Source organism: Thamnophis sirtalis, unplaced genomic scaffold (genome assembly GCF_051295495.1).
Source record: "Thamnophis sirtalis isolate CommonGarterSnake01/CBP01778 unplaced genomic scaffold, rThaSir2_p1.2 scaffold_11, whole genome shotgun sequence".
Lineage (NCBI taxonomy): Eukaryota > Metazoa > Chordata > Lepidosauria > Squamata > Natricidae > Thamnophis > Thamnophis sirtalis.
The window spans coordinates 43,245,924-43,273,765 of NW_028261391.1; the positions used below are offsets into that span (position 1 = coordinate 43,245,924).

The following is a 27,842-nucleotide window of genomic DNA, read 5'->3' on the forward strand; positions in this document are numbered from 1 at the left end:
TTGTCATGAACTGAGACAGTTCCTTGAATCATGGTATGCCATGAAGTTATTTCTTTCAGACAAAGTCAAGAGGAAAACTTAGGAACTTGCTATCCATGTTCTACCGCCAACTGGATCAAGATGACACTTTGTGATGGTTAAGTGTCACATGATTTGTAACTGGCCATTTCTGTTCTGTTTTCTCACTATATCAGAAAATCATTAACAGAGAAATATACAAAAAGGCAATATTTTCTACTCCATGAAATATTTTTATTTAATCTATTAATAACAAAGAGTTTTGGAACATCCTTAAAATGTAACATAAACCTTTTTGCATTTATTTACTTACCACCAACTATCCTGTTCATTTTCTGACAGATCTTAAAAATAACTCTTCCTTTAAGCTCACTTGTTTTGTACATTTTGTTTTGCATTGTTAATGAATGACAATCTCTGTCTCTAGTTCTTCTTACTTTTTTTTTTAATAAGGATGTTTTTGTTTTATGCTTTAACTGCCCAAAGTGATTTAAGATGGGCCAACTAACTTTGCAAAAACAACCCACATAGATAAAAACTAACAGTTGCCCCAGCAACTTTGCAATAATAACAAAATTAAAATCTGAGACACTAAAACAATTTAATCATATGTTTTAATTATTTTGAAAGCCTTTGGGAACTCTCAACTGAAGAGGACGTGCATTCTACAAAACTAGAGCAGTTGCAAAGTCTGTTTCATCAGTTGCCTGCAGTATTATTCTTGCTTGATAGACACAGAATTCTCAAAGTGGAATGAGTTGCAAGGATTAAGCTCAGCAGGAATCAAATCAAGTCAAAAAGCATGAAAGTTTATTTCTGTCTAAGACCACTTCATCACTAGTGACTGCTCGCTATTACTGAAGTAAGATTGTGCACACTTTGGATTTCATTCATAGTCTACTGGTTAGAAACATAGAGCCTATTTACAATTATTTAAAGCTGGGATTCTTAGCCCAGGATCAAATCTATAGCACTAAGCAAGCTGAATGTAATAATGTAAGAATTGTAAGAATTGTTCTTATTGCATTGGTACAATGTTTGTTGAATGGCTTCACAAGATCTTTCATGCATGGGTAGCATTAAAAAAACAAAGAAACAACTTCTTTCACTAAAAACTTCTTTCATATCCCTCCCTATGTCAGATAAATTTACCACAGCCCTCTAGATTATGTTTCACTTTCAAAGCATTTTAAATAGAAGTATCGTCCATTTCAAATGGAGGGTTCAGCAATTTCCTTTAGAATTTTTAAAATAATAATTATGAATTATTATTGCAAAATAATCTGAGATAAAGAATGGGATTCATATAATGCTTAGTGATATCATACATATATGAACAGCTCTCTTCTAAGTGCAAAATTGTCCAACAATACTCTGGGTTCACTAAATGGCAATACAGTTTTCTTGTTTGTGGTTTAAAGGATTGTTTGAATTCAACTATTGGAGGGTTGTAAACCATGGTTTATATTTAGTTACTCTCTAAACCCAGTCAACTGAGATATATTTAGTAAACCTTCACTAATACATAGAATAACACAATATCTCAGTCCAGTCATAATTTTTGCCTTTATTTCCTATAACAACCTTGCTGTTCTCTCTGATACAATGTAGTTAATAGACATGATGGTTACAACCAGATATTCATAGATCTATAGAATAAATTTATTGCAGGAATAATATCTGTTTTCTTAACTGATTTTCCACAATAAAAGATTGTACCTATTGGTACATCACACTATTTCCATATTATTTTCAAAATACTTCCTGCAGGTGCTTCCACAAGAACAAAAGTCTCCTGCAGTGTGAATTGTGGAATTTAAGAAAGGTGTTTTTTTTCCTTCCAGGAACAGTCTTTGCTCAATAGGATATATTGGCTTCCTTGACTTGCAGCTCTTCCTTGAAGAGCAGGTGTCAGCTGTGGTTAGGAAAGTCTTTGCATAATTTTACCTAGTACACCTATTGCACACTTTCCTACCTCTGAGAGCTTTTCTGATCACACACTGACTCACATCTTAAATTACTTTGTAGTTGGATTACTGTAATATACTCTGCATGGGGATGCCCCTGAAGATAAGGTGACCAGACGTCCCGATTTTGGCGGGACAGTCACGATTTATAACAATTTGTCCCATGTCCCAGGGCGTTTTTAAAAAGTCCCAATTTTCTGGCTTCATGTTGAAAGCCTAGTGGATTTGCTTAAGAAATCCTAACCGGGGCAAGACAAAATGCACTCTGTCTAAACCCTCTCTCTGTCTCAGTACTTTCATTGAAGATATTAAAACATTAAAGCAAGAAAATGGACCCCCCCCCGCGCGCCCCTTTTACCTCATTTTATAAGAAAAGATGACCCAGTACCATAGAGCTGCAGGAAATACTTGGCTAGAGAAGTCACGAGTGTTCCTTCCTGGATTTTCCGGAGGGGAAGGACACGGAGGTTGGAGGTCGGCTCGTGTGGAAAAAATGGTGGCAAAGTTTCTTTGAAAAATGTTTCCCTGACTAATTTCACCATTTTAATTTGCTCAGTTCTTTGTATTAATATCTACATCATTCTGGATTGACTTGGAGTGCTCACTTGTGCTGGTAAGTGAGCTGTGTTTTTTTCTTTTATTTTTTTAATGTATTTTAAAATAATATTTTATTTATTGTGCATAGGATTTTTTAAAAATAGTTTTATTCTGTGTGGATTCTTTTTTTAAAATTGTCTTAGACTATTTAAAAAAGATTCTATCCAAAATAAACTGAAGTGAAACCATTTTTAAAAATTCTATGCACAATACTTTGAAATATATTGTGCATAGAATTTTTTTAAATAGTTTTACTTCAATTTATTCTGTGTGGAATAGTTTGAAATGTTTTACTTCAATTTATTCTGTGTGGATTCTTTTTTTAAATTGTCTTAGACTATTTAAAAAAATATTCTATCCAAAATACAAAATACCAGCTGCAGTTATTCACTTAGGAACTGTGGCAAGAAAGGTGGTATAGTGACCAAAGTTACAATGGCATTGAAAAAAGTGACTGATTACCATTTTTCACACTTAGCAACCATTTTCACACTTAGAGACCGTTGCAGCATCCTCATGGTCACACGATCAAAATTTTGATGTTTGGCAACAGATTCGTATTTATGATGGTTTCAGTGTCCTGGAGCATTTTAATTGCCTTTTGTGACCTTTTGACAAAGTCAAATGAGGAAACCAGATTCACTTATGTTACTAACTTATCAGCTGCAGTTATTCACTTAAGAACTGTGGCAAGAAAGGTGGTATAGTGACCAAAGTTACAATGAGGAATGCAGCAGCACATGCAGTAATGGGCAACCTTTGGCGTGTCCATGTAACATTTGTGCTTCATGAGCAGCACCAGTTGCTTCCAGATGCTGGAAGATGCTGATTGTTACCTATAAAGCCCTACGCATCATCCATCATTTGCAGAACCATCTGTGTTCCATAATACCTGCCTGGTTGATTTGATTCTACAGAGTTGGTGTGTTCTAGGTTCTTTTAACAATATAATCTATCAGGGCTCCAGAAATGGACCTCTAAGTAGCAGTGCCTGCCCTTAGGGACAAGGCTCTTTCTGAGATCTGGATGTTTTCCACTCGATTGTTATTTAGAAGAGCTATGCTTCTAGTTCTTCACCTGGCCTTTGACAAGGGAAAATAAGACCCATCACATTTGCCATCTTTTATTGATTTATTATAAATTATTTGATTGTTGTGAGCCACCCAGAGTCATTGAGAGTCAGGCAGTATACAAGATTGCTTTAATTGCAAAGACAAGCTGTGATTTGTAGAGATATCTTGATTTTATTTTCTGTAATATAAGACTGCAATGTTCCTTTTATTGTCTTATTTTCCCTCTGGTAATATATTTTACCTTCAGATAAGAACATCTTGCTGACCTTAAAATGTTAAGCAAGATCAGACTTGGTAACTAATTTGATGAAATACCTCAGAGCTATAGGCTAGATTGGGAAAGGCGGAAAACATCTACATGTTGTTTATCTTATCTTATTGCTAATTTCACAGAAGCCTAATTTGTTCAATATTGCTTATACTAGAAGTGTTAATGCCTAAAGATTACCATAATTTATAATTATTCAAATTTTGATTTAAATATAACACTGAAGTCTTCCCAGAGAGACATATATGTTTTAAAAATATATATAGAAAAATATATGTTTTAAATATAGTTATTTTTTCCCCAATATCTTTGTGCCAGAATGGCCAACTTCCTGTCTGCCTTCCATGGCTGTCCCCACTTCCTTTTGCTTTGCATTGAGTACCAAACAAAGAATGAGCACCGGACAACATTTTCACATCAAAATGCACTGAGTACCAAATTCAAAAAGTTTTGAAGCAATCGAACACTGAGGTACAACTGTACAGCATTAATGGGACAATGAGTGCAAACAGAAATTCAATTCCCATTGACCAAATTGATGTCACGTATTATGGCACTATTGATCATCATTGATGCTGCGCTATAAAAACCTGAAGCTAAAACAAAAGGTTTTGAGAAAATAGAAAAGCAAGAATAACATGTAAGCCCTTTCACTCTCAAGCTGTTTAATAATAGTTGTTAAATAGATTACATTTCAATGAATCATTCTAATCCTCTATCATGGCATCAGATCATATTAATGTAACAGTATCAAATGCAATTATTTCAATAACAATAGAGTAGCTTATTTCAAATATAGACATGTAAAAACTTAAACAGTAAATATACAAAAGGAACACATATTATTAGTTCCAGTTTAATAGAGCAGTCAGATTACTAGCCCTTTAAATATGATTCGTTGTAGGAAATCACAGAGCTGGAAGGGACTCTTTAGACCTTGAATCCAACTTCTATCTCAGGAGAAGAAGCCAAATTCAGCCACCACAACCCTTATAGCCTGCAAGTCACCAGCCCTCTGCTTCATTGGTTTTCCTGCCAAACTACACATATGTATTTCTGGGATATTTTTTTCTACCATTCACTTGTAATCAGCTGTAAGTTGACCTGATTATTTTATGTCCTATCCTCTTGAGTGATGAGGGGAAAAGTCTTAATATTCTTCTGTGTGACATTGTTTTAAAATTTTTTACAGTACTACCATTTTCTCTTCTCTAGGCTAAACATACCTAGTTTCTATATACCGGTATGTTCCCAGGATTTACCATAATTTGTAAGCGCCTGAACTCTATTCCAAACTTTTTTCAAATTGTCTGTGTGTGTAAATGTGTGTTAGAAGAAGGCTTAATTTTTCAACTGAAATCTGACAAATGCAGGACATTTCTCAAAGAAATGGTACAACTTAAACTTGCATTTTCAGCTAAATCACACTGCTGACTCATATTCACTTCATAATCAACTAATATTCTAAGGTGTTTTTCATAACAACTGTTTTTCTAAGCAAGGTACCTCTAATTCTATATTTATGCATTTGATTGGTGTTTCTTAAATGCCTACATTTGCATTTATCTCTGTCACATTTATGTTTTTATACAGCTCATTTATGTTAAAATCATTTTTAATTTTATTTCTATCTTTTAAGACATTAACTTATCAGGTCTATCCAACATATCTGACAAGATTCTCTTCATTTACATTAAAATCACAGTGTTTGGCAATAAAAATTCTACTACTATGGCCGAGAACAGTATATGTAAACTACAGCAGAATCCTTGTTTAATCTGATAATTAACTAATTATTATAGTGAATTAAAATAATTACAATTATTAATTAACAGACCAATCATTTTTAAAATGCATGTCTAATTTTTCAAAGGAAGAGCTACGCAGGGACCAGTTTTTCTTTGATTGTTGCCAAAATTACATTCTAATCAGCTAATACTTTGGAACATGATATGAATACACTGAAATCAGCTCAATAGCAAGTTGAAATCTTTCAATTGTATAGGTGACCTTACAAAGGCCAAACAGGATATAGTATTCACTGTTTCTCCAGCTCAGCCTTGCCCACTCTGCCTTCTTTGGAGGCTTTCCAAAGTTGAGATCTCCAAAACTAGAAAAAGTTTGTCTTGGAGGCCTCTGGTGTCAGGCTTTATATTAGAGCTTGGCACCAAATCATAGATCTCCTGACATTATGCAGTACTTGGTTTGACTTGACAAAGGACTCAAGGGCATGATTCTCTTCTAGATCAAAACCTTTATGACAGAAAATAATGAAGCCTCAAACACAAGAGTTGATTATGCACTACAGAGGAAAGAATTCGGAGTCAACAGTATATACTGTAGATACATTTCTACAGAGTTTAAATTCTCATCTTTTCCCTACCCAACATCTTTTCAAGTTAATGTCTACTTCAATTGGAACCCTTGTCCTCTTTATTCTCAGTATTCCTAGTTCCCATTTTACCAGCTTCAGCAAAAGGCAAGGGAATATCCAAGATCAGAGGCCCTGTCTGAAGCCAGAGGTTTCCTCCAATCCCAAAGGGAAGTTCAGCATATTCTGTGGCCTGCAGGATGCTGTCCCATGGAACACAGGGTTGCCATCTGCTTATTTATTTTGAGAGTTATTCTGGGAATATAGTTATTTTGCTTGTTTTCTTGAATTCTTGACTCTCTGATCCTGAATATTTCACATGCCTACAGATAACTGTATAATAGCTAAGAATGTAAAATTGTTCAGCTTATTACTAGTACATTATTGTCATACTGATAATATTCTTTACAAATTGAAATGATATATGGAAAAACAAGAAAAAAATCACTCTCCACTCTCTCATATTTGCAAATCAAAATATTTACCAAGAGATGTCCAAATGTGGTGGAAAAGCAAAGTTGGACAGAATTTCTCAACATTAGTTTTGGAGAAGGAACCACTTCTGGACTAAAAATGTATATTTCTTTTGTTCTTCATTCTAATGGAAATGTTATTGTTCAGGAGTGCTGCTGTTTAAAATTAGATTCTCTACAAATGTTCACACAAAAAAGTCTTTTTATATGAATTGACTATGATTAATTACTTTGGTAGCACACAGTAGCAAAACAATGAATAGCTGTGTTAAATAAGATAATTGCAGTTTTATTTGTATTATTTGTTATAAAGAGAGAGGAAAATATACTCCATTCAAGCTATGAATCTGGCATTCATTGGGATATTTGGGGACAAATAATTTCAGTAGTGAATTCCATTTGTGCAAGCCAACTATGTATACAACTATATTGCTTTTAATATGATAGTTTGTAGAAAACAACTCAGTTTATGTTAAGAATTCAAGAAGCAGAAGCATTTACCAGAATCAGTTGTTTGTCAGGTAGTATTTGAATTGTCGGAACCGAGATAGCTTACAAATGCTAGGGATTTCAGGACAACACATGCCAAATTAAAAATTCAACCATATTATGCATATCAAAACTTTTTTAAAAAAATACTCAAATCATACGTGGCCAACACTTTCTTAATTCAAAGATATATTTTCTTGGACTTGCAGAAGTATAGTGCAAGCCTAAGAAAAGGCACATTTTATTTAAGGAGAGCTGAGAGATACAATATTCTAAAATACCATTACTAACTTCTGATCCAAATACTGCATACTTGCAAATTATCTTGCGGGTAAGAGAAACTTTCGAATTAACAACTTCTAATACCTTACGGATAAAAAAAATTCCATCCTAAAAGATTTACCATCTTCCCTTCCCTTTCATTTCATTTCATTTCATTTCATGGGGTGTGTTGTTCTTTGTTTTGTTTTAGGGGGCTGGTCTTCATAAGATTCCCGACTTCCCCATCATTTCTCTAGCTCTATCCTTTATGCCATGGTTGATAAATATTGACCTTGCAAATTTCTGTCTTCTCTATTTTTAGGTTACAAAATGCTATGTGAAAGTGGAGTGCTTGGGAATAATGTTTCATCCTTGCCAGAACTATTACGTACCTGTATTCAGTAGAAAATTGTGTTTTGTTTTAATCAGCAGCACATTATGATAATTGCTTTTGAGTGTGACTTATGATCGCTTTTCCAACACAGTGGATAAAATGACTGGGTTTTGTGCAAATTCTGTTTTGGTGGCTTTTATCAAGTTATGAATAAATGAGGCAAGGCAGTTTATCTCATTAAGTTCAGCCAGCTACTTGTAAACTGGAATCAAAAATAAAACCATTACATAGCTACGGTGGGATACATAATCAAAGATTACAGGGGAAAAACATCAGCATGGGCACCAGAGTTTAGAGGGAAAATAATACTGTAAAGGATAAAGCAGAAATAGAATAGAAATAGAAATGAAACATGGTTGAAACACGTAAGAAAGGGCTAGAGTGGAAAGCTGTTCCAGCACTTAACAACAAGTTAAGAGCAATGGGTAGAAGCATAACATTTCTTGGCCTTTATACAAGCACACCTAATATTTATCTTTGAAATTAAGTTCCTAATACTTCAAGGACTCATGTTATAAGCTTCTCCCCAGAAGCATGCTCTCCCTTCTATTGTGTTGTTCTCTACCCAAAGCCACTGTATAGTCTAGAGAGCAGCAATGTCCACTTGAAATACAATTCTAGATAAGGAAGACAACTGAGTGGGTCATTAAGTCCTTCCAAAGATTGTCCAAATCCCAGACCATATCCTGCCTTCTAATCAGCTGCTTTGGCTATTCATCTTGCCACTCCATTTTATATCCTCATGCCTCTTCCTCTTATCACAAATATGCTCTCAGAGGATAGTGAGCCCAGCCAGCTTCAGAATATTCTCCAGCACATTTTCCAACTAGATGCAACTTCTTTGTGTTCCTCAAACTCTCATGCTTGATCTCACTATTTGTCCTCTCTGCTCAAGTTCTCTCAGAAAAATATATGATTTTCCTGGCTTGATTTTTCAGATAAGATGGCCTCTCCCAGTTATAATTATCCATACTCCACAAATAATAAGCAGTTTGTTTTGGTCCAGATTGACTTCTCTTTGAAACAAATAGTAGTTTATTTAGATATTGTACCTTGCTTATTTAAGAGGAGACTAGACTCTGTTTCACTATTGTATTGTAAGCCATAATTTCTGTTCATGTGACACAAGGCACAACTCTTTGTAAGTAAAACTTCTCCCAATCATATCCAAGGAGAAAAGATGGTGGAAGTTTGGGAAATTAAGGCTTTGCTTCATTTTGTTCCAGCTAACGCTTATTGCAGTAAAATATGGCTTGCTTGTATATGAACCAGTATAATGCCTAATTCATATATTGCACTATGACTGAATAAACTAAAATTTACTTGTCATAAATCATTAAGAAACCTCAATTATTGGGTACGTTAAAATCATTACGAAACCTCAATTATTGGGTAGGTAAAACAATTATTGGGTACTTAAAAGTCAAAAATCAAACACACTAAATTATCCATTTGCAGAAGCATGAATTCAGCTATTATTATCAAGAATAAAATGAGATTATTATATGGTCAGAAATGGAAAGTCTGTACTACACACAATGGAATAATGGTTGGTGAACATTATAGAACTTGCAGAAATAACCCTTTATTTCTTTGATTAGTGAAAAGGCAATGCCTGTGTTTATTGCTAACTGGAAACCTCTTATAGACCTTTTTGTGTGAAACAGAAAAAATCAATTTATGAGTTATGAAATTGATTTGACAGGATTGTATAAAAATGGAGTTTTTGGCTAGAGCAAGATTTATATAAAATAATTTTATAACTGTGCTTATAATTGCTGTAAAGAGAATCAGAAGTTACCTCTTTGTACTTCCTTTTTTTGTTTTTACACTTTTAGCTCTTTCTCTGATCTTTTTCTTTGTCCTTTTTCTTCCCTATGTATTAATTTTTTTTTAGTTTTTTATCTTCTTTCTAAAAAGTTGTAATGAAATTATATTTTTAAAAAGAAATAAAATATATGTGCATTAGATAGAATTCCTGCTGAGCAAACCATTTGAACAGTTTTTATATTGTTTTGGATTATATTACTTAAGAAATGGAAATAAAGACCCTTAATGGCTTCCTAAAATGAGCATAAATGACCTATATCTTCAGTTCAGTAGCTGTTTTTTAAATTTCATTTAATTTCAGGTTGGATAACACCTTGGTGTAAATTACCTCAGACAGATAATGTGAAGACTTAGCTTCTAAATCTGGAAAAGGTGGAAAGAAAGAGAACTGCAAGAGGCAATGGGAGGCAAGAGCTGAGGTGGCGCAGTGGGTAGAGTGCAGTACTGCAGGCCACTTCAGCTGACTGCTATCTGCAGTTCAGCGGTTCAAATCTCACCGGCTCAGGGTTGACTCAGCCTTCCATCCTTCCGAGGTGGGTAAAATGAGGACCCAGATTGTGGAGGTGATATGCTGACTCTGTAAACCGCTTAGAGAGGGCTGAAAGCCCTATGAAGTGGTATATAAGTCTAACTGCTATTGCTATAATGGGATCCCATCTCATGGAGATAGTCATCATGGAGAAAATCTCATCTAAGTCATCACTAAGAGACTACTATCACTTGATAGCATGTAATCAATCAAACGATGTTCAGTAAAACTAGAATGAAATCAGGATAGTAATCTGATAAAATAAAGTGTTGCATTTTGATATAAAAGTCAGTATTTACAATGGAGGTAATCCATTATTTTAAACAGATTAAGAATTAACATACTCAGACTAGAAATTTAGGTAAACTTATATATCTAGGAATTAAAACATTAATGCAAGTTGGGAGAAGGAGATTTAAGAAGTGTATTAGAATAAATTAGAATAGATCAGCATTCTACCCATGTCCTTTAGCTTGGTTTCTCAGATTAAGCCTAAAATACAATATATGCTGTGATGTATGTGATGGTGTACTTGTTGCTTTGAAATGGGATCAAATGCCTATTTTATTTTCTTCCTACTTTATCTTCCTTGAATTTTTTTTCTGAAGACATGATTCCAATGCCCCAAAGACAATTAAGTAATGCTTCGCAGTCCATGAGTTCTATATAGATCATGCTGAAGATAGATGTTTCAAAATGTTTCAAAAGAAACCCCCTTAGACCAAACAGGAATAAGGCCAGCCATGTGTTACCAATTTTCTCATGAAAAATGTGCCTTGAAAAATTACAAGGATTGATGAATTATTGCTAGCTATTTTTCTGAAAAGCATCAGAATACTTGCCTCACTCTTCTATTCAGAGAATTCCAACATTGTTGAAATTGCTAGAAGAGCTCCAATTTCTTTTCATCTCTGCATAGCATCATTATTATTCAAAATGATGACATTGAAGTTAAATCTAATAGCCCTTTTCAAGTATTCTGGAAACCAGAGCAATCTTGTTCAGAGACTCCAAAGTCAAACAGACTGATTGTATTTTTGGGCATCAGCTTTCACGTGTCTTTTCCACAATCTATACTGGTGAATTTTCACAGGTACATGAAAAGACCTCAGCTGAATGCTGAGTAATAAGCCAACGTATACAATATGGCAGTGGTTCCATAGACTTATACAATATGGCAGTGGCATAGACGTATACAATATGGCAGTGGTTCCATAGCCAGCTCTGGCTGGAGAATTCTGGGGGTTGAAGTCCACAAGTCTTAAAGTTGCCAAGTTTGGGAACCACTGCAATATGGGAAGGCAAAATCAGCATATACCGTACACAAGAAATAAAATACTAGCAATAGCCATCTGAGTCAGAATAAATGATCACAATGCCACAGCAGCACCTTTTGTCAACTGGATCTCTCCAGAGGTCCTGGGCAGCCTATCTGTCTTAAACAAAATGACTATTGAAGTGATAAGAATCCTAAGAGGTTACATTCAATTTCAATTTCTTAAGGAAAGCATATGTGGTAGAGTTCAATGAACAAAGAACTAGCCCAATTCTCCTACAAAATTATAACAAAATTTGTGGCTTTAATTTGTGGGACAGTAATAAAAATAAAGTTAAAGTATAGGAAGTTTATGTTTTCAATCTGAGCATGAACCTTAAATATTAAATATTAGTAAGTAGAATACCCAACTTTAAAAGAGTTCTATTGCTAAACACATTATTTCTGCACAGGTTGATCCCAGTTAGTGCTAGTAGAAATATACAGTAATTGCTGGACTCTTTCCAACTCAAAATAATACAAGCTGATACAATATAAGGTGAAAGATAAGAGAATGAGGGCAATTTTAGTCTCTTTTTCATTTTTTAAAATCTATCTATATAACCTAGAGCCTTTATATTCATCTGATTGTCACTAGCAAACTGTGGGATGCTATTTTAGAGACCTACAGAAATGCTTCCCTTCTGGGAGTCTTTGAAGTGTGATTGCTCAGTCAATTTACCATTGACAACAGCTGCTGAGAAACCAAATCTTCAAGAAACAGAAAGTTAAGTAAAAATATTTTTTTAAAAATTCTCCTGACAAGGTTCACAAGATTTCACAACAGCTGTGTGGAATGTGGAAATGTTTTAAAGGTAAAAGGAAAAGGTTACTCTGCACATGTGTGCTAGTCGTTTCCCGACTCTAGGGGGCAGTGGTCATCTCCATTTCAAAGCCGAAGGGCCGGTGCTGTCCGAAGATGTCTCTGTGGTCATGTGGCTTGCATGACTAAATGCCCAAAGCTCACCAAAGCTCACCTATCTTTTATGTATTTTCAAACTGCTAGATTGGCAGAAGCTGGGACAAGTAACAGGAGCTCACTGTTACGCGGTGCTAGGGATTCGAACTACCAAACTGCCGTCCTTTCTGGTCGACAAAGTCAGCGTCTTAGCCACTGAACCACCACATCCCACTTTACATTCTTTTTATTTATTTTGTATAGTGCTAGGTAGGACTTTTATCAATGCAACCTTCCTAAGATTGATACCATTCTATTCATTTAGAGGAAACCCATCTGAGGAAGATAGCTACACTAATAATAGCAAGCAAAACATTTTTCACCGGTATCAGGGAAACACCACCAGAAATGAATGAATGGATGAATGAAGAGAGAGAGAGAGAGAGACAGACAGACAGACACACACACACACACACACACACACACACACACACACACACACAATTTCTTGGCACAATACATTGAAGAAAAATAACATTTTCATTTATGTCAACATCAAACCAGGAAGAATGGCTGATGTGAACTAATATAAGTCTGCAACAAGGATCCTCAAAGATAAGAGCATGAGGGCAGTTAAAACCATGACAGTTTCCATAACAGAGTGGGAGAGTGAGCCTTTCTGTATCATACTGTGATATTTAGACCAAAGCCATAGCAGAAATTTGTCACAAATGTTGCTGCTACAATACATACGTTAATTGCAATGTAGATATTGATAATGTTTCAAGAAAACTGGGCCTTCGTGTGCCAAGGAATAGTTTTCATTCTAATGCTATAATTTCTGCTAATTATATTTTCCAGGCTCTACTGCTTCATAACCAAAATAGTACTACCCATGAACAAGATGGAGATCTTGGCAGGTTTGAAGAAGGTTTCCAGAAGATACGCATATAAATGTTTGGAGAAACAGTTTATAAGATATTACAGTGCTGTGAGCAATCAGTAATCTCAGAAGCCATGAAATGTCAACTGACCATTGCTGGGGGGGAAAGCAATCAAATGGATACAAACCTGAATATCAGCAAGCCAACATTAGCAAAACATTCACACTATGACATAGTTTTTCAGGTCCCACTGAAGAGGTATAATAACACAGTCTATCATCTAGCATCTGCCCATGTATTTTATTTCCTCAGGGCATCATAACCATATACGACAGAAAAAGATGTAAGGTTATTTAATCAAAACAGATCATTAGAAAAGATTTGTCATTTAAATAGGAATTTTGTAAACAGAAACACAATGCTGTATAAAGTAGCAGCGATCCTTTTAAAAGCCTTTTAAATTGTATCGGCTAAATTTAATGTTTTCAGTAATCCGAGCTTTTTTGATAGAAAAATATGCTGGAGGAGAACTAGTCTTTTGATATACTTGAACACTGGAATCAAAACTATCCAGAAAGAAGTTGTTTATGGCAAGTACAGACTAGTCAAAACTGATCTAAAAAGAGTAATTAGAAAGCCATGATAAGAAACAAACTAGTCAAATATTAACAGTCAAAAAAGATGGGTACAGTTCTCTCTAATGCATTTACATTCAGAGCTTTTATATCCATACATTGTTTACATCACTTGAAAGGCAGAAACTGAAAAGACATAGCGAAAGCAATGAAGTAGAAGTAGTACTTAAAAGATGAATAAGAAATATTTCTCAAATAAGACAAAATAAATAGAAATCAGACTATGGCATGCAGTAATAACCCATGCTAATCTTCAGTGACAAGACATTTCATGAGAGAGAAAATGTGCTATATTTTAGATTTCACAGTAACTTTGTCATTGTAGAAAGAGAAAGTGGTGGAGCACATATGCAGACTCCTACCAGCTTCCACATCTCCATCCTTCCTTTTCTCTTCATTCCGGAAGAAGAATCAGGCTTTCAGTAGTAAAAGGCACAGGAATAAAGCTTGTTAAATTTTCTTTAATGTATTCATTTAGCGTTGTTATTGTTCATTTCCATTTCACACAAATTCTCCTTGCTTCCTTTTCTATTCCCCAGGATATCAGAGAGTCGCCCTTTAGCTGTTCTTACCTGAAGTGGAATGAAGACTTTCCAGGCTCCAGTATCTGGAAAGGACCCCTCGCATCCCACTACCACCACTGCACACCACTCCGCTGCTCTCTGAATCTGAACCTGGGGAGAGGCCAGAGCTTCCACTGCTACTACAGTTGGCTCCACTGTCTCCACCCGCAGATTCGCAGCTGGAGTACTGCTGGGTCCTCATGCAGGCAGGCAGATGGAGAGCCAGGAGGCTCTGCTGCTCCGAAGGAAGAGGGAGAGTCAGCTGCAGTTACATACAGGGCAGTGGCCACCAGGTCTTGCGGTCTAAGAGCTGTGTGGGATTCCTCTCCTCCGCGTTGCCAACCGGCTGCACGATGCAACCTGACATCATAGGGGTCCACCAGGGAGGCTCCCTTGCTGACTGTTAAAAAAGCCTCAGCTCAAATTTGCAGAAGTAGGCTTATTTCTAAGCTGATTCCAAGGGATTAAACAAACCAAGGACAGGACAGAGAGAGCTTAAATTGCAGGGGGAAGGAGAGGATGCAATGCACCTCTATAGAAAAGTTTGAAGCAGTTCCAAAAGGCTTGGGGAGAGGAGAAAGAGTTGCTTCACTGGCATCTCTCTCATCAGCAGACAGTAGTTAAACAGAATGAAGGGAGCAGCATGCCTGTAAGTATATAAGTAGATATTCAGAGGACTAGCCTGCACATCTTCATACTATTCTGGTTTGTATCTAGAATAAGCTAACCCTGAAGCAATGACACTATCCTGCAAAGCTACCACAGTCCATTCTACAACAATTAAGAGGTGATCAAATTCAGAGAGATGAAAAACTAGCTCATCAGAACAGTGTGACTGTGGGTGCTGGACAACCTCATTACTCCAATATGTATTTCATGTTGGAGATCTGAGGGGGAGGAATTAAAAAGTTTCCTATACAAAGCATTTTTTTTAAAGAAAGGGGCACATATTAATAATCTGACAGCACAACGCAACAGGAACAGGGTGGTCTAGGGTTGTTCAGAGTTTCATATGCTCTATCTTTCCAGACTGCAAAAAAAAACCATGGAAGAGATTCCAACAAGCTTAGCATGTGCAGAGAGCCTCAGGTGTTTAAGACCTGAAGAAAGATGCAAAGACCTTTACTAAGGATGGCAACATATTCATATGTTGGTGTCTGTTTCTTTAAGATACCTGTATTTCAAACAAAACTTTCCAGAGGAAAATATATATCCCACAGCGCTAGGAAAAAGTTTAGCTTTTGAAGATTCCTTTCATGCAGTTTTTTTTAAATTAAGAATGCTCTTATCAGAAAATAGTTGACAAGCCTTAGAATTCACTAATAGATTTCAGCATTATTATTTCTGTACTCTACCATAAATAAAACATAAAATAGGAGAGTAATATACCACCTTTTTGAGTATCTGTTTCACTCACAATAGGAGAAAAAAAATAAACGTGCCGCTGAATCATTTTTCCTGTGTTTTTCTAAAACAACTGTGGGGTTGGTTTAAAGGAATTTTGGAATTAAGACATGTATACAAAAATTGTATTCCCTGATGAAGAAATAATTTACCTTTTAAACATCAACATACTTTGACCAAGGAGTCCCTGCTAATGTTTCTAAGAGTAGGGATCTACAGCCTCTCCTGGGGGCCCTTTCAGGGTTGGCACGTAGCTGTCAAACATCAAAAGATAGCAATGAAGAATGCATTGGATGCAGAGAGGAGGACTAAATCCTTTAAAAAGCCACTTATTTCACTTCAGCGTCACAATTTGTGTCCACTGGATGTCTTTTTTCTTTAACAATTCAGTACTACAGAACACAAATCCACCCAGATTAATACCATAGTAATGGTAAAAATCAGCAGCAGATCAAACATAAAAGTAAAAGTTATCTTGAATATCCAACATGCTGTCTCTCTAAAGCTTTCTGCTTTATAAAAGAACGGTATTTAGAAAAAAATTTAAAAATTGCTCTGGGACAGTCTTGGTATTTTTTTTTCCTGAAAGCATGTATATATTGCACTTTCCATCCCGAATAAGATTTTTCAGATAGCGAACAAAAACTGAAATGAAATGACAGGGAGATAAAACAACCTCTCCATGAAGAAAACTAATGAACAGCCACATCTTACCATCTCATGTTAATTTTTCCTAATTGTGATTCTGCATTATACAATAGCAGTGACATAACTAATATGAAATCTACAATTGTAATAGAGCTCATGCATATATACACACACTTACATTCAAGGAAGGAAGGAAGGAAGGTGTCTATTGTATATCTTAACAGTTAAGGTACCAATTTAGCATTGAAAGGATACTAGAAAAAAGGAAAATAAGTATTCTTGTCAGCATCAAAGACCCTACATCCATGAGGGCGAACCTATAGCAGGCGTGCCACAGGTGGCACATGGAGCCATATTTGCTGGCATGCCAGTCGTCAGCTCCGGCGCGCATGCGCATGCTAGCCAGCCGATTTTCAACCTTCTGGAGGGCTGGAAGAGGCCATTTTCTCTCTCCTCAGGCTTCAGAGCCTGGGGAGGCAAAAAAACAGGCCCAACAGCCCAACCAGAAGTTCAGAAACAAATTTCCAGTTGGCCTGTTGGGCCTGTTTTTCGCCCTCCCCAGCCTCCAGAGACTTTCCTAAAGCACGAGAAGGGCAAAAAATGGCCCCAACAGGCCAACCAGAAGTTTGGAAACAATGCATTTCTGGCTTACAGAGGGCCTCTGGGGGGGCAGGGGAGGATGTTTTCACCCTCCCCAGGCTTTAGGAAAGCCTCCAGACACTGGGGAGGGGTCATGTGCATACGCACGGGCTCTGTGTGTGCATGCATGCGCAGGTGGGCATGGAAGATTGAATTGGTGTGGACACATGTATGTTTGCAATAGCACATGCACTGGGACAATTTTGGCAATTTATAAGAAAAAGGTTCGCCATCACTACCCTACATGCATATACACCCAGGTAGACTAAAACAGCAGGAAAACACTAACAATGGCTCAGATCAATCATTAAAATAAATGGTTAAAAGATCATCTGACAAAGAGGAAAACTTTCTGGTCCTGACTAGATGCTTTATTTGAGACTTCCAGGTTTTGCTGGATTCTGCCCAGTATCTAAAATGATTGACTCTTTCATATCTGAATCCCTAGGAATATTTTTCCTCTTTCACCTAAACACCTGATAAGTATTTGGATAAGAAAGAATCAACCAAAAGGCTAGGTATGGGCAAATAACTGGAGAACCTGAGGGCTTGCATAATCTGTTCACCCTTGTAATTCAAATATCTTTAACAGTGACCAAATATATACGTATATACATGGGATCAAGTGAACAAAGTTAGCCAAGTTTATACCTGAGGCAAAATGCCTTTCCATTCAACACACACAGAAGTCAACAGCATGAATGTATTTAACCTTACGTTAAGCACTGGCAGTGGGAATGTATTGCCATCCTGCCTAAGGGCAACAGAGCGTCATAGTTGTATGTGGAGATCACCTGACACATATATTTCCTTTTCTTTCAGCTTCTCCTGTCTCAACTGTAGTAGAATACTATGCTTGGATAATGCTAGAAAGCATTTTAGGGCAAATCTCTATGATTCATCATTTTTCCATAATCCAAAACAAACAAAACAGAATAACATAAATAGCATTACAATTGCTCCAAATTGTAAAGCATGTGTGACTCAAAAGTTAAGATAGTTTTAAATTTATTTTTATTTATTTATTCAATTTCCATAGCCACCCATCTCTAATTTTAAAAAAAATCTATCACAATGAAAAAACTAAATAACAAAAAAACCACAATAAAAACATCAAAAATAAATATACATAGCAGCTAAGATACTTGGCCAGTTAGCAAAAATATCCAGAAATGGGGCCCTTGACACATTCAGCACCTCACATTCAGGATCACACAGCCAGGTTTTTAGGGTCTTACTCACTGATTGGATAGAAATGTGGAGAGGAAACTTTGACAAAAGTAGGCAAAAGGATTTGTAGAGACATTAACAGAAACAAAAGGCATTTCAGTGCTGGGAAAGAAGGGAGTGTGACAAAAAGAGACTCAAACTAACTTGCTCAGCTTGTAGGGGAAGCAGAGTTTCTATTTTTCTGCCAGTTCAAAGAAGGAAAGAATGCGTATCTACTCAGCCAGGAAAAAGAGTTCTAGGACAGGCTTGAAAATGACCTTTGCTGCATATTCTCAATATTGTTGGCAGGAACAGATACTAAACATTGTTGTTTTAACATAACATTTATTGCAAGTGCAGGCTTCATCCTTAAAAACCACCTTTAATGTACGTAAGAAGTTTAGCTTGTATCCATTATAAATGCAATGTATCTCTAGGATATAGTTTTCTTGGCTGAAATTGAATTCCTGATCCTAATGCCACCTAATTCTACTATTAACTATTTTTTATATGTTACTGCTGTTACCTCTATGCTAGGCGTATCAGTGCTATTCTAATGTTCAGTATTTTAATGGATCATTGTATTTCTTTAACTATTCACTAAATTTGGAAAAGATAAACATATTTTACAATCGTATAGATATACTGAGTACATATAGTATTTTGTGTGTGTGATGTGTGTGAGTGTGTATAGTATTTAGGTTATAGATATGTATGATTAACATGCATTTTAGAAGATGCTGGAAGAATGTGGAAGTAATTAAAATTTGCTGTGTGATGTCTTATATAACATAATACATAGAACTGCTGCAGTTCCTCAAAAAATTAGATACAAGTTGACTTGATTAATTATACTGTATATAAAGATGTGCCCCTATCTTTGGTCTCCAATCTGTATCCACCATATTCCCATCTGAATTTGTTGTGTCTGAAAATTTTAATAGCTTAAAACAGCTATTAAAAGTTTGTCACTTTGAATTATGTATAAAAAGACAGATTAAAATATAATAATAAAAGTAACAACAATTTAAATTCTGGGTTTTTTTTCCCAAATTGTGTTACCTAATTATAGAGCGTTTCTAATTACAGTAAGCAACAGTGAACAGTCACTGAGAGTAAGGTGGCATACAAATTTGATAAATTGTTGTTTTTTGATGCTGTAGAAGATCATGTAGGAAAAGAATTCACATATCCGTGCAGCCATTTTGATCATGGCTTTCTATATTCTCATGCTTTTCATTTCACATCTAAAGGGTTATGCAGGACAGACCATAAAACAAGTGATTTCATTTTGTGAATTCCATTGCTGACCTAATCACATAAGAGCTTTCTCTCAGCTTGCAAAAGACCATAGGTGTACTCACTGTGTTATACCAGCAAGCAAGGAAGTTTGAAAATCTACCATTTGTGAACTGAGCTTCCTTCACTAAGAAGCTATTTCAGTTACCCAGAGGTGAAGTTTGATTTGTAGAGCTTCACAAATCATTTGTGCACTCTTCCGTGACTTGGTCACATAATATTCTATTACAGTGTACTAACAAATATTCCTTTTATCTCCTTCAACATTTCTCAAAAGATTGTAATATAGGCAATTGGAGTGAAACTAATTTATTACAGAAACCAGAATTTTTTTACCTCTTCAGGCTGAGTACCTTCATTCTGGTTATTTATTTTTAAGGTATTATTGATAATTAAGGTATTGTGGTTTCATGCCATATTGACAAAAACGATCCCCAGATTCAGCATCTTTCAGTAAAGTTTTTAAAAGTCTGTTTTCTTTTTTAAAAGTATATGGAATTATCTGTTTAATTTGGTGTAATTTGATCACTGCACTGGTTACTAGTAAGCTTAAGTCTAATTCAAATATAACATAGGTGACCCTGCTGTATGTAACTTATGTGGGAATGAACTTGAGAGATGGGGGAAGGAATGCTAGAAAATATTTATATGTTTGTATGAGAGGTCTGTAGAAACTGAGTACCCACCCCGTTCCTAGAAAACTATTCTAAGAAATATTAAAAAGGCAGAAAATTGTATTTTTCCTAAAGGAGAAACATGTTTCTAAAGACATAAGCTAAGAGCCTCAGCTCCCTGCCCTCACCCCCTCCCCCATCAAAGATATTTTGGTACCAACATATCTACAAGACAAAGACTGGGCCAGTTTATCTACAACACAAAATAGCTTCAGCTCCAGGGTGATAGGATTAGCCCTCAGTCAACATCCAAACCAGGACAAAGCCATGAAGCCATAATAGGAATTGCCCCTTCATTACATCATCACCCAGCAAGATTCAACCAGGCCTGGGATTCAAGACAACCTACAAAGTTACCCCTACATGGGCCCATGGGAGTCTGACAACCACTCAGAGTACACTTCTTACACAGGAACAGGAAGTTCCAAGGCAGGGCCCAAGAGAGGGTATAAATCTTTCTCCCTCTCTCACTCATGTGTTCTTTTTTGCCCAGGATATCAAGCCATGTGGTCCTGTCCACCATTAAACCATCTTTCCAAGCAGTCTCCATGTTTCCAGTGTCTTTCTTCCTATTTGGAACTGAACCCAGATGGACATTTTTTTCCAACCGGGCATAGCCTGCAGCTGCAGAAGAAGTTCAGAAGGGACCCACCCTAAATTCTCAGATTGTAAATGAGAGCGTGGGAAATTTGTACTTTTAGACTTGAAAAATAGATGTCAGCCTTCTCAGGAAATCTACACAGGAGACACAACCAAAGGGGCCAATTCTATTTTATTAATACAAACAAGCAAATATACAAACTTCCAGATCTCCTTTATAGCTTGAGCTAGAATTAAGCTGTCATTTCAGTAGTTAATACTAGTCTATGGAACAGTGTATTCGCTAAGATGACTCAAATAATAAGCCCCCAGCTTATTAACTTTGGGGAACCTATAAAAAACCATTATACTTTGGTAAACATTTAGTTGATATATGTGCCTTTTTATTAGATATTCTTTAAATATTTGGTTGGTTATATTCTCTAAGTAATTATTGATGGATTATGTGGAGATTATTGATGGATTATGTGGAGATTCTTTTAGCACATGGATTTCACAATAATTATAAACCTCCTTGAGGATTTTATAATTATATAAATTGCTACATAATCAATAAATTATAGTTTCATTCTTTTAAAATCAATATATATGATACTGTTAGCTGATCCTTTAATATTTGAAATGCATTAAAATTGGTTTTTTTTAAAGTTTGATAAAGAAGAAAACTAGAATGTCTTGTGCTGCTGTTTTACAGTTATTTGAGAAATATGATATTTTGACCATACTTTGCAGTTTTAGTATGGATAGAGTGAAGTCTTTTTAAAAAAACTGTAGATAAATAATCTAATCATGTCATAATCTTCCTCAAACTTGGTATTTTCCAGGTCAACTGAGATTTTAAAGACTAGATTTATCTTTGTTGTCTAGGAATTCTCAGCATATCATAAATGCATCTGGAATGCATAACATTGGAGAAAGAAAAAGAAAATCTCGAATTTGGAATGTGTGTGACTATACAACGCAATGTGATTCATCTCCCAACCATATAATTCACAAAATTCAATTAGGCATTGATATATTGGAACTTCAAAAATGTATCTTCTGTTGGTAGGGCTGGTCATCTCCTAATGTTTTAGACATTTCAGAATGAAAACAACATTCATATTGTTATTTTTTGTAACCTAAGCCTGAAAAATAAAAGAGATTTTGGCTTCATCCAGTATTCTGATAGCAGTGTTTCTGTTTTCAGTAAATTCTAAATCAGATTGCATAAAAATATTCCATATTTATTTTCTCAAGACTTCAAAGTAGTTTTGCTAAAAAAAAGAAAACCCAGGTAAAATATTTATCAGTATGGAAATGATATATATATAATTGATATATATGAAATGAATATAAATGAAATATTTTATATAAAACAGTATCAATTTATAAATCAAATAAAAAATTGTAAACTTGTTAATAGGTTTTTAGCTATTATGAGTTTTAAGTTGCTGTAAGGGCAACATTATAAGAACACAAATTGGAGATAAGACATTAGATGTTGTTATAGGTAGCTCAAGTTTCTGGCTATTTAAAATAAATACTGAAATGGATGAAATTAGTTAAATGCCTTGAAAGTATGAAAAAGAAAATCCAAATTCCTGCATGATATAGGAATGTTTCAGAAAGAAGAAAAAGAGATTTTTTTCTCTTTTTCCAAAATTACTCACATAGACAAAAACAATCATATTTGGAAGTGGCATTTGGTTACAAACCTGAGCTTTAAAACCCAATGGGATAATTTTAGAGAACATCATCCATGAAGAGCATACACCAAAGCTTTTTTTTTTCTTAACAACTGCATTGCATTATTGCAGGTAAAGGAAAATGTATTTCTAGGATTTTCTCCTTTTTTAAGGATTATATGAACATATATAATGCTTGAATGCTATATCAAGACACCATTTAGCTTCTAAGAAATAGTTCAGTTAAATGGGACAGACAAGTGAGGGGGAGGAAGACCATTCTGAAATCCTCACTAGTGAAATCACACAAGCAATATTTCATTATAATTCATGATTACTTTTCATTTTCCAGAAGTTATTGCAGTTGATTTGCTAACCAAGAGAAGATCAATAAAATAAAACTGTCTGTGACAAAATACTACAGTTTAATGATGAGGAAATGTGATATTTCTATTTCCCTTAAGAAAAGCTTCTGAAGCATCCCAAATAAAAAGGGCCTACTGTATATTATTTTGACAGTTTAGAAAGATCCAAATACTTTGATCCTTCATAAACGAAATGAAATTTGAAAGTAGAGAATTTATTCTTACAAGCAATATGCCTCATCCTTCCTTCATGGACCTTAGAACCCTGATCTTTTCTAATGGTATTTTAGATTTTATACTGGTCAGATGGAAAATTCCAAAAAGGACATCCACAGTACAGGTATAGCCCAGGTATTTATGGCTTTTATGATGTTTTCTCCACTCAGTTTGGACTTTAATATCTTGCGAATTCATCGAATGTATTTGGCTGAGATTAATTCCTTAACTTTATTGTGCATTAAGTCAGAGGCCTCTAAAATCCCCAAGTACTTGTAGCTTTCTTCTGGTTTTACTGCCTTTATCATTTCTTCATTCTCAAGTTGTATTCCATCATCTTCTAGGACCTTGCCTGCCTTGGTTGCCATTATTGCACATTTGTCAATTCCAAACTGCATACCAATGTCTTGGCTAAATTCTTTTGTGCTTTCAATTAGTAAATCAAATCATCCACATACACCAAGTGTGAAAATTTCAGTCCTTTCTTTGCAAGTTCTTATCCACAGTTCACCTTCTTCAAAATGGTTGTCAGTGGTAGCATTGAAAGTATAAAAAGTAGGGGTGAAAGGGAATTACCCTGGAAAATGTCTCATTTAATTTCAGCTTCATCCAGTTCTTCTCCATTAGCTACAAGCTTCATTTTCCAGGGGTTCATTAATTTTTGTATGTTGCTGCTAATGCCAAAGATTTTCAGGCATTTCTTGATCCAGCTGTGTGGAACTAAATCAAACGCTTTCTTATAGTCTATCCAAGCCATGAACAGCTTGGTTCGTCTTTTCTTTGAATTATTTAGGATTAACTTGTCAATCAGCAGTTGGCCCTTTGTTCCTCTTGAATTTTTGCAGCATCCTTTCTGTTCTACATGAAGCAAGTCATTTCTTTCCAAGTATCCATAAATTTGGTTTGCAATGGTACCAGTAAGGAGCTTGTATGTTGTTGGCAAACAGGTGATTGGTCTATAGTTTCCAGGGTCCTTTCCTTTTTCTTTATCTTTTTGCATCAAAAATGTCCTTCCAGTTGTCATCCATTCATCATTGTCAGATGTTTTTAAGATCTAGTTCATTTGGGCTGCCAATCTTTCGTGCATACTTGTAAGTGCCTTTAGCCAGAAACTATGTAGCTCATCTGGTCCAGGTATACTCCAATTCTTCACTTTTCTTGACTGCCTTTGCACCATTTCTTTTGTTATTTTCACATCTTCCATTTTATGCACTTTGTTTCAGAGCTTTCTCTTTATCAGGCTTTTCATTTGTTGCTACTCCATCTCCACTTTCTAAGCTCTTATAAAACTGGTGCTGATTTGCTCTGAACTCTGAGTTTTCCTTGAACTGAGTTACTCGATTTTCATACCATTTAATCTTTTCAGCAATGGCAACAACTCTCTGCTTCAGCTCTTCAATTACTATCGCAATCTTTTTATTCTCCAAATCGTATCTTGCTTCCAGGCTGCTTTTGACCTGCTTGTTCTTTAGCTGACCTTGCCTTAAGTTCTTCAAGTTGCTTATATTATTATTGTTGTTGTTGTTGTTGTTGTTGGTGGTGGTGTTATTTGGTTAATCTTTGGTGAGATTCACAGCCTTTGGGGCTGGTTGGTAGCTCAACAGCTTGAGTCCTAACCAAGGACCTAGGAACGGTTAAGGTAACGTCGGAGGATATAAGCTGTTCCAAGTAGGTTGGTTTTTTGTAGAATCAGAAAGTTCAAGTCTGATAAATTTAGAATTTCCAAATAGCGAAGTAGCCCTTTAGGTATTATTCCAAGGGCTCCAATTACAATTGGGACAACACATGATTTCTTTTACCATCATCATCAACATTATCTATCTATCTATCTATCTATCTATCTATCTATCTATCTATCTATCTATCTATCTCTCTAGCTCTCTATCTCTATCTCTATCTCTATCTCTATCTCTATTTCTATCTCTATCATCTCTATCTATATATCTATATCTATATCTATATCTATATCTATATCTATATCTATATCTATATCTATATCTATATCTATATCTATATCTATATCTATATCTATATCTATATCTATATCTATATCTATATCTATATCTATATCTATATCTATATCTATATCTATATCATCATCTATATCATCATCTATATCTATATCTATCTATATATCTATATCTATATCTATATCTATACCTATACCTATACATATACCAGGGATGTGCAGTCACTAGAGGCAAGGGAGGCGGAGCCTCACCAGTCTCCTCAGGAAAAAGAAAGAAATTTAAATATATTTTTTAAATAATTAAAGCCAAGATAGTTGCTACCAGATTCCAGGTCACAGTGGCTTGGTGTCTGCTTAGTGTTAACCAAAGCAGGAGGCGAGAGAACTCGGGGCCTCTTTTCCATAAGGAATTTTTTGCCTTCTAAAAGTTAAGAAAGAGTTAAAAGGCAAAAAAGTTCAGATGGAAAAGAGGCACTAATTCTCCCGCCTCCTGATGTGGAAGCAGCGAATCATGTCTTCTTGAGCACGCTTACGTTGGGCGGGCTATTTCGGAGGGCGTGCTTCAGAGGAGTGGGGGAGAAGGAGGAGGCTCGCTCTTTGCTGCAGACCTGGGCGCTTGGCGGCTCCCGTGATGCAAAGTGCCCCGCCGCTGCCGCCCGCCCGCTGCCCCGGTCTGCTTCTCCAGGCTCCACCGCTGGAAGTCCCGGATCGCCTCTGGGGGAAGGCTGGGTGAGAAGCGGAGCGAAGCTTCTCCGCGGTCTCCCGGTGCTGCGCAGAGGCTCTCGCAGGAGTGCGTGCCAGTGGCCGGAGCTGCCCTGGCTGCGAGACAAGGCAGCGCTTAAAGCAGCCGCTGCCGCCACCACTGCCCCTCCTGCCACCACTGCCCCTCCTGTGGGCGAAGGAGGGGCGGTGGTGGCGGCAGCAGCTGCTTTAAGTGCTGCCTTGTCTCGCAGCCCGGGCCACTGGCCGCTGGCACACGCTCCTGCTAGAGCCTCTGCATAGCACCGGGAGGCCGCAGAGAAGCTTCGCTCCGCTTCTCACCCAGCCTTCCCCCAGAGGCAATCCGGGACTTCCAGCGGCGGAGCCTGGAGAAGCAGGCCAGGGCATCAGGGGCGGCGGGGCACTTTGCATTGCGGGAGCCGCCAAGCCCCTTTGCTGCAGACCCGAACACTTGGCTGCTCCCGCGATGCAAATCCCCCCCCACCGAGGCCAACCGCTGCCCTGCTTCGCAAAAGGATGCCCAGCTGAGCCTCACCAGGTATAAACCTCACCGCACGTCACTGACATATACATATACATATACATATACATATACATATACATATACATATACATATACATATACATATACATATACATATACATATACATATACATATACATATACATATACATATACATATACATATACATATACATATACATATACATATACATATACATATACATATACATATACATATACATATACATATACATATACATATACATATACATATATAAGCTGAGTTCCAGGGAGTGAAATGGCATCATGGTTTCAACAAAACTGCTGCATGCAAAACAAGTGTTGGTAGCCATTCATAAGAATAGCAGCTATCATGCAGTTTGATATGTACTTTTCTTCCATAAATACTATGTGGTTTCCTTTCCAGGAAAAATATCTAAAGCTTTGTTAAACGTGGGGCATTTCTAGTTGGCAAATCTTATTGTCGTATTAAACATTTTTCTATTGTTTTTTGTTTAAACTATAATTAACCTCATACAAATGGTAACAGAACTTTGAGAGAATTGTAATTAAAGCATCTGGGGGAAAAACAAGAGAAAGAATGATAACTTCAGCAGCCACGTTAATTCCCTACATGTTTTTAAGAACTTTAAATAATAAATACAATCATATTTAAAGAGCAAGCAAGCTAGAAGTAGTTCATCAGCAATGTCACTGATTAAGCAATCTGACAATATAACCAGCAGTTATACTTTACGACAGATGTCCAAGTGGTACCTTTGAACCGCTTAGATATCTTTGTGATCCATGTCTGTGCTGGAGAATTAAAAAGTGGATTTCTAAGCTTTCATTTAAACCTGCTTATTATTATCCTCTACTGAAGATTTTCCTGCATTCTAATTTTCAGTAAGCACTGAAGTCTCAGAGTACAAAAATCATAACTACATTTAAATTAAAAGGAGTCATTTTGCAAACATTATTCTTAACTTATAAAGCAATAGGATTACACTTACATGTAAAATAGAAGACATTAGAAAACAGTTGTCAAGAAAGATTCCTTGAAAAGAAAATGGAGCAACAACTCGGCATGATTCTTTTGAAGCCAATACTATACCCTTCTTTCAAATATAAAGCCTTCAGAAGGGATTCTGTCAAACTCTATATTAAGTCATCACTTTAGCCATTGCCATCTATAGTCCTTCCATTTTATGTTGTGCCAACACTAATGAGCTTAATACTGAGTCTCTCGGGAATAGGGCGGCATACAAATTGAATAAACTAATACAAATTGAATAAACTAGTGGTGTCTCTTAAAATAAACTAGTTGGTCATGCCATTATAAGATCTCTCCTGAGGTAGATC

General features: G+C 36.1%; 1 protein-coding gene across 3 annotated transcripts in view; it reads right to left on the bottom strand.

The window, feature by feature from the left end:
- The window catches only part of ARHGEF4 (Rho guanine nucleotide exchange factor 4), a 163,337-nt gene that overhangs the window by 66,662 nt on the left and 68,833 nt on the right, over positions 1–27,842 (bottom strand). Inside the window, exon 1 of one of the 3 annotated variants that reach the window (XM_087725687.1) lies at positions 14,575–14,857. The exons of the other annotated variants lie outside the window; for them this stretch is intronic. Within the exon in view, the coding sequence (XP_087581813.1) occupies positions 14,575–14,767 (193 nt within the window). The 5' untranslated portion in view covers positions 14,768–14,857. Of the gene's footprint in view, positions 1–14,574; positions 14,858–27,842 lie in introns of those variants that run through there. 3 annotated transcript variants of the gene reach the window in all.